Source organism: Triticum urartu, chromosome 6A (assembly GCF_056163025.1).
Source record: "Triticum urartu cultivar PI428250 chromosome 6A, HENAU_Tu73, whole genome shotgun sequence".
NCBI lineage: Eukaryota > Viridiplantae > Streptophyta > Magnoliopsida > Poales > Poaceae > Triticum > Triticum urartu.
The window spans coordinates 440,142,056-440,153,555 of record NC_141878.1 but is presented as its reverse complement, the minus strand read 5'-3'; the positions used below and the strand labels follow the sequence as shown (position 1 = coordinate 440,153,555).

At 53.9% G+C, this 11,500-nt stretch overlaps 1 protein-coding gene across 1 annotated transcript; it reads right to left on the bottom strand.

Moving 5' to 3' along the window:
* Nucleotides 1–8,211: 8,211 nt before the first annotated feature.
* LOC147965595 (uncharacterized) lies at nucleotides 8,212–9,343 on the bottom strand. Its single transcript, XM_087530520.1, has 2 exons — nucleotides 8,300–9,343; nucleotides 8,212–8,217 (listed from the first exon to the last, which is right to left on the bottom strand). Exons 1-2 carry the CDS (start codon nucleotides 9,341–9,343, stop codon nucleotides 8,212–8,214), a joined length of 1,050 nt encoding a protein of 349 aa, XP_087386646.1.
* Nucleotides 9,344–11,500: the final 2,157 nt, after the last annotated feature.

Here is an 11,500-nt window from a genome sequence, read left to right as displayed (position 1 = left end):
TTAGGACAAAGAGACCTAGCCGGACTATACCCGGAGAGGCTGCCAATCGCGCCTCCACCAGCCAGGCTCCAAAGCCTGGTCCGGAGGCGGAGGTGAACACAAGGCGCGCGCCAGACGCTCCTCCGACGGAGGATGTGGACGGGTTGTCTGCCACCAACTCTAATGTGGAGAGTGCCATGAACCACAGGCGTCGCCGGACAATTCTTCGCGATGCTTGTTTCTCCCAAGGGGCGTTAGATGCCTTCAACTCGGGAGATGCGCACCTCCGTGCCGCTCAAAATGGTCTAGCCAGAGCCACGTAGCAATATGTAAAGGACATACGGGTAAGAAAATTTTGGTAATTATATATATAGCAGTAGCCCCCGAGACTTGAAACAGTTAGAATAACTGATTTAAGGATCATTTGATATGCAGGTTCTTACAAAAAAGAATTCCCTACTGTCCAAGGAGCTGGAAGAGTGCAAAGCCCAACTGGAGGCCGCACTAGCCGCGGCAGGGGAGCCTAAGGAGACCCCCTCTGGTAATATACACTTCGAAAGATAAGTATTTTGCGAAGCACAACTTTGGTGCGAATCTGACAGATGAAATTGCAGATGGTGCTGGATTGAATGCGGAAAGGCAACACCTCCTATGCCAGCTAAAGGCTGGTGAGAGGGTGCTGATAAAGGTGATGGGGGAGAAGAACGATCTCCAAGATGCCAACACCAAGCTGGGCGTCGAGCTGAAAGATGTTCGTGCCGAGCTGTCAGACTCCGTGAAGGAGAATCAGCGGCTTCGGCGCGACATATTTAGTAAGTGCTTGAACGAACCTTTCGAAAGAAAGTTCGGCGGGGAAGTCGACTAACAGAGCAATGTCTGTAGGTGTGCTAACCGGTCGTCCCGCAGAGGAGATGCCCGGTTCTATGGGTGACCTTCTTCCCGAGCTCTCGCAACTGCTCGATCGAGTTCGGCATGCGATGCGAGGCGTCGCCCAGGCCCTGTGGCCATCCGTCTCCATGCCCGATGGTCTTGGAGAGCTTGCGGAGAAGCTAAAGGGAGCACGGCGGCGCTTCCAATTGTGGAAGATATCAGCGTGCCGTCAAGGCGCTAGGGAGGCCTGGGCCATGGTGAAGACGCGGTATGCAAAGGCTGACCCCAACCACATGGCCGAGGTCGGTCCTGTAGGGCCCGATGGGAAGGAGATCCCTGTAAGCTTAGTATACGACCAAGTAGAGTTGGCCGCAAAGTATTCCCAGCAGGACTATAAATTAGACAGCCTGTTAGATGGTATTGAAGAGGAATACAACCAGTCAAAATGACTATGTAATTTAATTGACATTTATAATGCCTTCTAGCCGGATTGTAGATCATTTGTCATGGCCGACCTTTTCGCTTCAGCCTCGGGAGCTGACGGTCCGGAGTGTGTCCGAATTCCCATGCGGTTATATAGGAACCGGGGAATGCATGGAGACCAGGCGTAGGGGTCATTAGGGCATGAACAGACAAGTGCCCGACTAGGTATGTTATATTACATGGTTAGTAAGAAACATCTTCCAGGGAGAATAGTTCCGGTAGGGGTTCCGTTCCCTGGGAGGCATGCCCTAAGGTGCATGTCCATGCTGCGAAAAGAAACACAGGAAAAACATCTGGGGGCGTATAGATAAAAATAATAAAAAGATCATCTTTAGTTCACCGACCGAATATTCCCTTAAGAATGCTAGCTTTCGGCTTCACCCAGTCTGAGGTACATGTCCGGCTGACCCGGCAGTAACAATCGCAGAGGTGCTCCCTTTACCACCTAGCCGAACAATCAGGAACATAGGGGTAAGCACAGGAGCCAGGCAACCCAGCTTGGCCAAAACTTAAGTCATATCGATGCATATAATGGTGAAAAAAGGTACATGCGGAAGTGTGCCACATGTGTTGGGCATAAAGCCCGTATGAATAAGCTTCTGTTTAAAGAAGCCCCCAGGTTGAATGAGCGCAGATAGCGCGTCACTTTATGAGCCTTTAGAGGCTATAAGAGAGAAAGAAGAAGAAGAGAAATGTAAGACAGAAAATATAAAAAAAATGGACAGAGGAAGGAGACGAACACAGAGTCCGGCGCTAGGCATAGAATCTTCGGAGACGGGTTGCGTTCCATGGGTTTGGCTCAAGTCGGTTATCCGATGCATCCCGCAGGCGGTACGCTCCACCAGTCAAGACTTGGTCAATTATGATGGGACCTTCCCACTTGGGCTTGAGTTTGTCCTTTTTCTTGTCCGGTAGTCGTAGAACTAATTCGCCAACGTTGTAATTTTTGGCCCATACTTCTCTGCTTTGGTATCTTCGAGCCTGCTGTTGATAGAATGCGGAACGGGCTTTTGCCACGTCATGCTCCTCCTCCAATGCGTCTAAGCTGTCTTGCCGATTGAGCTCGGCTTCTCTTTCTTCGTACATGCGCACTCGAGGTGAGTCATGAATTATATCGCAAGGCAAAACTGCCTCTGAACCGTACACCATAAAGAATGGTGTGTATCCGGTGGTGTGATTCGGTGTGGTCCGTAGTCCCCAGAGTACGGAGTCGAGCTCCTCTACCCAGTGCGTGTTAGATTCCTTGAGGGACCGCACTAATCTGGGTTTGATGTCGCTCATGATAAGACCATTTGCACGTTCGACCTGGCCGTTATTTTGTGGGTGATAGACGAAAGCATAATCGAGCTTGATGCCCATGTTTTTGCACCAAAGTTTTACCTCGTCGGCCGTGAAGTTCGTGCCGTTATCAGTGATGATGCTATGGGGGACGCCATAACGGTGTACAACCCTGGATATAAAGTCTATCACCGGTCCGAATTCGGCCGTCTTAACAGGCTTGGCTTCTATCCATTTGGTGAACTTATCCACCATGACCAGTAAGTATTTTTGCTTGTGGGTTCCGCCTTTAAGGGGTCCAACCATGTCAAGCCCCCAGACCGTGAAGGGCCAAGTAATGGGGATAGTTTGGAGGGCGGTGGGTGGCATATGGCTTTGGTTTGCAAAGAGCTGGCAACCAGTGCATCGTTGGACTAAGTCCTGAGCGTCTGCCCGGGCCGTCGGCCAATAAAAGCCTGTACGGAAGGCCTTGCTTACAAGGGACCAGGCTGCAGCGTGATGAACGCCGAGTCCGGCATGAATTTCAGCCTAGAGGTTCCGCCCCTCCTCTTCGGAGATGCACCTTTGAAGGACTCCGGTAGTGCTTTTCTTATAAAGCTCTCCCTCATGGACTCTGTAGGCTTTGGATCGCCGCACTATGCAGCGTGCCTCATTTTGGTCCTCGGGGAGTTCCTGCCTAGTAAGGTAGGCGAGGAATGGTTCTGTCCACGGGGCGATGACGACCATTATTACGTGGGCTGAAGGTGTTATTTCATTGGCAGAGCCTCTGACTGTGTCAGAATGTTCAGTGTCGGGCAGTGCGGTTGGGTCCGGGCTGTTATTGTTCGGCTCCCCTTCCCATGCTACGGATGGCTTGAACAGCCTTTCCAAGAAGATGTTGGGGGGGGGGACTACATCGCGTTTTGCGCCGATGCGTGCCAGGACATCTACCGCCTGATTATTTTCCCGGGCTATATGGTGAAATTCAAGCCCCTCGAACCGAGCTGACATTTTTAGGACGGCGTTGCGGTAAGCTGCCATTTTTGGATCCTTGGCATCGAAGTCTCCATTTATTTGGGATATTGCGAGGTTCGAGTCCTCGCGCACCTCTAGGCATTGAATGCCCATGGATACTGCCATCCGGAGACCATGTAAAAGGGCCTCATATTCGGCTGCATTGTTGGAGTCTGTGTACATAATCTGTAATACGTATTGAACTATGTCTCTTGTGGGGGACGTCAAAATGACGCCAGCCCCCAGTCCGGCCAACATCTTGGAGCCATCGAAATGCATGATCCAATTTGAGTATGTGCCATACTCTTTAGGGAGTTCGACTTCCGTCCATTCTGCGACGAAGTCAGCCAAGACTTGTGACTTGATGGCTCGTCGTGGCTTATAAGTTATGTCGAACAGGAGGAGCTCAATGGCCCATTTTGCAATCCGGCCCGTTGCGTCACAGTTGTTTATAATATCGTTAAGTGGTACTTCCAAGGCTATTGTTATTGAACACTCTTGAAAGTAGTGTCGTAGCTTCTGGGATGCCATGAATACCGCGTACACAATCTTTTGATAATGCGGGTACCGTGATTTGCAGGGAGTGAGGACAGTGGACACATAATAGACCGGCTTTTGAAGGGGGAATTTGTGTCCATCCGCTTCTCGTTCGACGACGAGCACTGCGCTTACAACCTGATGTGTTGCTGCAATGTATAATAGCATTGGTTCGCCAATGTTTGGCGCGGCCAGGACTGGGTTTGTTGCCAGTATGGCTTTTATTTCGTCGAGTCCGGCCATGGCTGCATCCGTCCATTTGAAGTGTTCGGTGCGCTGAAGGAGGCGGTAAAGGGGTAGGGCCTTTTCTCACAAGCGGGAGATAAAGAGGCTTACAGCCGCGACGCATCTGGTTAACTTTTGTATTTGTTTGAGGTATTTTGGGATATCCAGTTGCGACAGAGCTCAGATCTTGGCTGGATTTGCTTCAATTCCTCTACCGGATACAATGAAGCCCAAGAGCTTTCCGGCTGGAACGCCGAAAACGCATTTTTCCGGGTTGAGCTTGATGTCGTATGTTCGGAGGTTATCAAATGTGAGCCTCAAGTTGTCTACTAGAGATTCAACATGTCTTATTTTGACGACCACATCATCTACATATGCCTCCACTGTTTTGCCGATCTGGTTTGCCAGACATGTTTGAATCATGCGCTGATATGTTGCGCCGGCATTTTTGAGCCCGAAGGGCATCGTGTTGAAGCAGAATGGCCCATATGGTGTGATAAATGCCGTTGCGGCTTGGTCTGGTTCTGCCATCTTGATTTGATGGTAGCCAGAATATGCGTCGAGGAAACACAACAAATCGTGTCCTGCGGTAGCGTCGATAATTTGATCGATGCGGGGGAGGGGGAAGGGATCCTTTGGGCAGGCCTTGTTAAGGTCTTTAAAATCAACACACAGGCGCCAGGATTTGTCCTTCTTTGGTACCATCACCAGGTTTGCTAGCCAGTCCGGATGTTTTATATCTCTGATGAATCCGGCCTCTAATAGCTTTGCTAGCTCCTCTCCCATGGCATGTCTCTTAGGTTCGGAAAAACGCCGAAGAGCCTGTTTGACAGGTTTGAATCCTGTTTGGATATTTAAGCTGTGCTCGGCCAGCCTGCGTGGGATTCCTGGCATATCTGAAGGGTGCCAGGCGAAAATGTCCCAGTTCTCACGTAGGAACTCTCGCAATGCGGCGTCGACATCAGGGTTTAACTGTGCCCCGATGGAAGCTGTTTTATTGGGGTCCGTTGGATGGACTTGGAATTTGACTATTTCGTCCGCCGGTTTAAAGGAGGTGGACTTGGATCTTTTGTCGAGTACCACATCGTCCCTATTCACCGTAGAGCGCAGCGCAATCAGCTCCTCAGCCGCTAGGGCTTCGGATAGTGCCTCGAGGGCCAGTGCGGCTGTCTTGTTTTCAGCGCGGAGTGCTATGTCCGGATCACTGGCGAGAGTGATGATCCCGTTAGGCCCGGGCATCTTGAGCTTCATGTACCCGTAATGGGGTATTGCTTGGAAGATTGTAAACGCTTCCCGCCCTAGCAGAGCGTGATAACCGCTGCTGAACGGAGCCACCTAGAACGTGACCTCTTCAGACCTGTAATTATCCGGCGTGCCGAACACCACATCTAGTGTGATTTTTCCTGTACAGCGCGCTTCCCGACTGGGGATTATTCCTCTAAAGGTTGTGCTGCTTCGCTCAATGTGGTTCCAGTCTATTTCCATCTTTTGAAGGGTCTCCTCATAAATGAGGTTCAATCCACTGCCGCCGTCCATGAGTACCTTGGTAAGACGAAAGCCGTCCACTATTGGACTGAGGACCAATGCGGCTGGTGCTCGGGTTGTTCGGAATTTAGGTTCATCACTGGCGTTAAAGGTAATAGTCGTGTCACTCCATGGATTTATTGTTGCTACTTGGTAGACTTCGGCAAGGCTGCAGAGTGTCCTTTTTCGCATATTATTTGATGCGAAAGTCTCGAAGACTGTTAGTACCGTATTGGTGTCTCTGGGGTGGCTTTCTGTGGCCTCCGGAATTAGGAGATTTTCGCCAATTTTGGCCACCTGCCGGAGTATCCAACATGCTCTGAGGCTGTGAGTTGGTGTGGCGTCCTCTATACTGTGAATTTTACAGGGTCCATTAAGCCATCCTTCCAGTACGGTTCCCTGCCCTATAGAGGGTTTTTGCTTTTTAGTGCTTGACCCGGGTGACTGGTGATGATACACCCTTTTATTTCGGACTGGGATTGTATTCAGGGCCGGATTGTCCCAAAATTTTATTTCGGTTTTCCAGGCGCTTTTCATCACACAGTACTTTCATACAATGGACGCCAAGTCAGCGAAGCGTGTAATATCACGGCGACTTATGGCGTTGAGTATTCCCTTGTCCGTGCAATTATTGCAGAAGATTGAGATTGCGTCTTCCTCGCGGCAGTCCCTTAGCCTGTTCTTAACCAGGAGGAATCTGGCCCAGTAATGATGTACCGTTTCATCGGGTTCTTGCCTGATTTTGGATAGATCGCTTATGTTGGGGTGGGTGGGTGGAATTAAATCCGAAGTCTCACCCCATATAAGGCTCAAAGGCCGAGGAATTTCTGAACTCGAAAATTTGGATTCCTGGATGTTGTCTAATGAATCCAGCCTGTCGCCTGACTCTAAGTTCAGGTCTTGAGTGATATCCTCCCCTCCGCGGGTATCCGGCTTGGAGGGATCGGGAATCCGGACGTAGCGAGTCCTTAAGATAGATGAAGGGTCGACGCACTGTCCCTCTACCACGGCAACATGATGGGTGACTTGGGGAGAGTTAATCTCTCTCAGATCGGTTTTAGGCCCAATCTGGTCATAATCCGTAGCGACTCCCAGGGCGGCGAAGCGATCCAAGAGCTCTCTTATGGAGGAAAGCTCTATTGGATCTAACTGCTCGGCAAGTTCCGAGTTGACATGAAGATTGTTTTTGATGGCTCGAGAGGTCATCGTCGGCGCAGAAGCCAAACAGGCGGTCATAATAAAGCCACCTAACCGGAGGGTTTGGCTGACAGCCAAAGCTCCCTTAGCAACGGTGCCGTCTTTAAAGACGGGGCGAGGCATCCTTCCTGATGGCGACGACATAGAGGAAGTCTCAATGAAAGCACCAATGTCGGTGTCAAAACCGGCGGATCTCGGGTAGGGGGTCCCAAACTGTGCGTCTAGGCCGGATGGTAACAGGAGACAAAGGACACGAAGTTTTACCCAGGTTCGGGCCCTCTCGATGGAGGTAAAACCCTACGTCCTGCTTGATTAATATTAATGATATGGGTAGTACAAGAGTAGATCTACCACGAGATCGAGGAGGCTAAACCATAGAAGCTAGCCTATGGCATGATTGTTGATGTGTACGTTGTCCTATGGACTAAAACCCTCCGGTTTATATAGACACCAGAGAGGGTTAGAGTTACATAGAGTCGGTTACAATGGTAGGAGATCTTCATATCCGTATCGCCAAGCTTGCCTTCCACGCCAAGGAAAGTCCCTTCCGGACACGGGACGGAGTCTTCAATCTTGTATCTTCATAGTCCAGGAGTCTGGCTGAAGGTATAGTCCGGCTATCCGAACACCCTCTAATCCAGGACTCCCTCACCCTCCAAAAGAGAGCCCCCGAGCCCTGCCCGAGAGGGGCGCTGGGCGCGCTTTCCTATGCGATGGAGGGAGGCGTCCCAAGCGCGGGCGTCGATCCTGACGAGGCACCACTTACCTGAGGCCCTGCGTGGCGCAACTGCTTCTTCTTCTTGGGGGTGGCCTCAAGAGGGCGCTCGCCCTGGCTATCGGGGTCGTCGATTGCTGCAGCTTGGAAGGCACGCTTGAGGGAGCACACCGCGTCTCTTTCGTCGCACGGGACTGTGATGATTCCGACGCTTCCCGACATCTTGAGGACATTGTAGCCGTGATGGGTCACCACCATGAACTTGGCCAGGGCTGGATACCCGAGGATGGTGTTGTATGGCAGGCGGATGTAGGCAATGTCGAAGTCGATGAGTTCGGTGCGGTAGTTTTTGCGTTCTCCGAAGGTAACGGGGAGGCAGACCTGCCCGATCAGGGTAGTAGAGCCGTCGGTCACTCCTGAGAAAGGCTTGGTAGGCTGAAGCTGGTCATATGGCACTTGGAGGTTGTCGAATGTGTCGACGGACAGGACATTGAGCACTGTGCTGCCGTCGATGAGGGTCTTGGTAACTTGCACGTTGCTGATGATTGGTGAATAGAGCATTGGGAGGACACCTGCTATAGTTGCGCACTTGAGCTGATCTGCCGAACTCAATGTGATGGGGCACTTGGACCATCTGAGCGGGCGTGTGGCCTCGAGCTTGGGGAGGACTGCATTCACTTCGCAAGCAAACTGTTTGAAGATACGCTGTGAGGCTGGGGCTTGAGCTCCACCCAAGATGCAGGCGATAGCGCACGGCTCCTGGAAGCCCCCAGCCCCCTCGTCTTGATGGTGGTCGTCATTCCTTCTGGGTGGTGGCGGTAGTGGAGGAAGGCCAGCGTTGCCTTGAGGATGATCCTCATGAGGCTGGTCCCTCCAGGCGCCCTCGCAAGGCTGATCCTGCCAGCGGTCCTCACGAGGCCGGTCGCGCCACTCCTGGCGCGGGCCACGGTCGTCCCAGCGTCCGCCAACACATCCTCCTCCTCGGCCGTAGCCCCGGTCGCTGCGCTCGGGGCGTCGACCGAAGCGTCCTTCTCGAATGGCTCTGAGCTCTTGACAATCGCTAGTGTTGTGGGTATGCAGGTTATGGAAGTCGCAGAACGATCGGCTGCTCTTGGATGACTCATGCTGGTCTCTGCCGCGCTTGGTGTCTGGTTCCGCCGCGAGCACGACTGCTCCCTTGCGCTTCACGTCCTTGGCTTTGGCTTTCTTCTCCTCCGGGTCCACAGCCGGGAGCTGGAGGAGGGAGAGGCGCCCCTCCTCAGCTCTGGGGCACTTGGTCGCCAGGTTGAACAACTCCAGAGACGTGCACAGCTCCTCATGGATGGCGAGCTCCTCCTTCATCTTGACATCACGAATGCCATCAGAGAACGTGGCAATGATGGCCTCGTCCGTTACCTTGGGGGTCTTGAGACGAACGTTGTTGAAGCGCTGGATGTACTTCTGGAGGGTCTCTCCTAGTTGTTGCTTGACGCGACGCAGGTCACCCATGACCGGGGAGCGGTCGCGAGTGCCCTGGAAGTTGGCGACGAAGCGGTCGAGCATCTCATCCCACGAGGAGATCTAGCCTAGAGGTAGGTTCAGGAGCCAGGAGCGGGCGCCATCCTTGAGGGCCATGGGAAACCAGTTCGCCATGACTTTCTCGTCGCCGTTGGCCGCCTCGATGCTCAGCTCGTAGAGCTACAGGAACTCTGCATGGTCAGGGGTGCCGTCGTAGCGAGGAGGCAGATCTGGCTTGAACTTGCCCGGCCAGGCGACGCTACGCAGCTCGGGGGTGAAGGCGCGGCAGCCGGCCGTGGTCACCGGGGCCCGCCTTGGAGGTGGAACTTGGTCCTGGCGCCCGTGCACCGCTACAGCAAGCGGCGCGGGGCCTTGCCGCAGCAAACGATCCTGGCGCGGCCGTGCGAGGAGTGGCGGAGCGTTCTCTTGCAGTCGAGGGACTTCTTGACAACTTCTTTCTTCACACGTAGAGGTGGTGGAGGTGCTTCGTGAACTGCGTCGCCCGTGGCTGGCGGAGGGCGAGGCAGAGAGAGGGACGGCGCAGGGGAGCCCCCTGCGGCGTGGACAAGCTCGGCGATGTGGTCAAGCCAGTCCTCATAGAGGTCGTCGACTGGGTGTTAGCGCAGGAGCTCGTGCGCCATGAGGAGCGCGGCCCGTGTGTCTGTGGGGACGCAACGAGCATGAGACGACAAACCAGCGGGAGTCAGCGATGGAGTGGCGGTGCGCCCGTCCTGTCGCACCGAGGGGTGCAGCGAGGATGCTTGCTGCTCGTTCCTCGCCGGGCCGGTGGCAGCGTTGGCGGCAGGCGATGGAGAGCAACGGGGTGGCCCGCCAACAGGGGCTGTCTGAGCAACGCGGCTGGCGAGGGCAGCCCGGCGCTCGGCCCGGGCGTGGCGTGCGTGTGCCATGGAGACGATGAAGCGATGTGACGCGGAGCGACGGAAGGGAAGCTTCGGCACACCCCTACCCGGCGCGCCAAATGTCGGATCACGGGTTCCCGCAAAACCCTTAAGGTTTGAACACTAGGGTGCGCACGAAGATTTCCCCCCTACCGATCCACGTCCTAACTCAGCTAAGATCTTACGGACTAACTCGACGAACTCACAACACAAAGGACACAAAATTTATACTGGTTCGGGCCACTGTTGTGGTGTAATACCCTACTCCAGTGTGGTGGTGGTGGATTGCCTCTCGGGCTGAGGATGAACAGTACAGGGGGAAGAACAGCCTCCTGAGGAGAGGTGTTCTTGTGCTTGGTGGATGTGATTGCGGGGATGAACTAGTTCTAATCTAAGATGAGGTCTCCCTAGCTACGGTGGTTGCTAGTTCTATTTATAGAGGCCCTAGTCCTCTCCCCAAATATTGAGCGGGAAGGGAGCCAACAACAACCAATTTGAAAGGGGACAGCTAGTAGAGCTTATCCTGACAAAAGTGGTCTTCGCCTGCAAAAGGCTCTGGTGGTGACACCGCCTTGGGCTCCATTGTGACCTCCATCTTGCCGTCCTGCTGGTCTTGGTCTTGTTGCACTAATATGGAAACCTTTGCTTGATGCCTCGGTACTCCGCGCCTGCGCTTGCCCCCTTATCACCAAAGAGGAAACAAGGATGCTGCATGCACTGGCTCCTGCCTGGTCTCGATCGTCATGGCTCACGTCACGAGAACCTCGCGAGGTTTGCCTGGGCTTGAACTCGGCCCCTCGCGAGCCTGCCCGGCGAGGCCGCTCCTGAGGAGGTCTTGCGTCCTCCGCCTCGCGAGGCTTGGCCCCTCGCGAAGGTCTTGAATGCCTTGTTGATGAAGATGGGCTGTACAAGCCTGCTAGCAAAGCCACGCCATGGGCCGCAGGTAGGCAAGTGTGGGGACCTCCGTTCCCAGAATGCCGACATGTCTGGCTGGGGAAGTTCAAGCCCGGCCTGCCTCCACGCTACAACGGCACGCCCGACCCTGCCGAGTTCCTGCAGCTCTACGAGCTGAGCATTGAGGCAGCCAACGGCGACGAGAAGGTGATGGAGAACTGGTTTCCCATGGCCCTCAAGGATGGTGCGCGCTCGTGGCTCCTGAGGCTGCCCGCGGGATCGATCTCCTCCTCGGACGAAATGCGAGAGTGTTTCGTCATCAACTTCCAGGGCACTCGCGACCGCCCACCGACTGCGGGCGACCTACGGCGCATCAGGCAGCAACCAGGAGAGACGTTGTAGAAGTACA

What these genes read in the sequence shown, in the direction of transcription:
- LOC147965595 (XM_087530520.1), bottom strand. Translation starts at nt 9,343, where the DNA reads ATGCTCGACCGCTTCGTCGCCAACTTCCAGGGCACTCGCGACCGCTCC.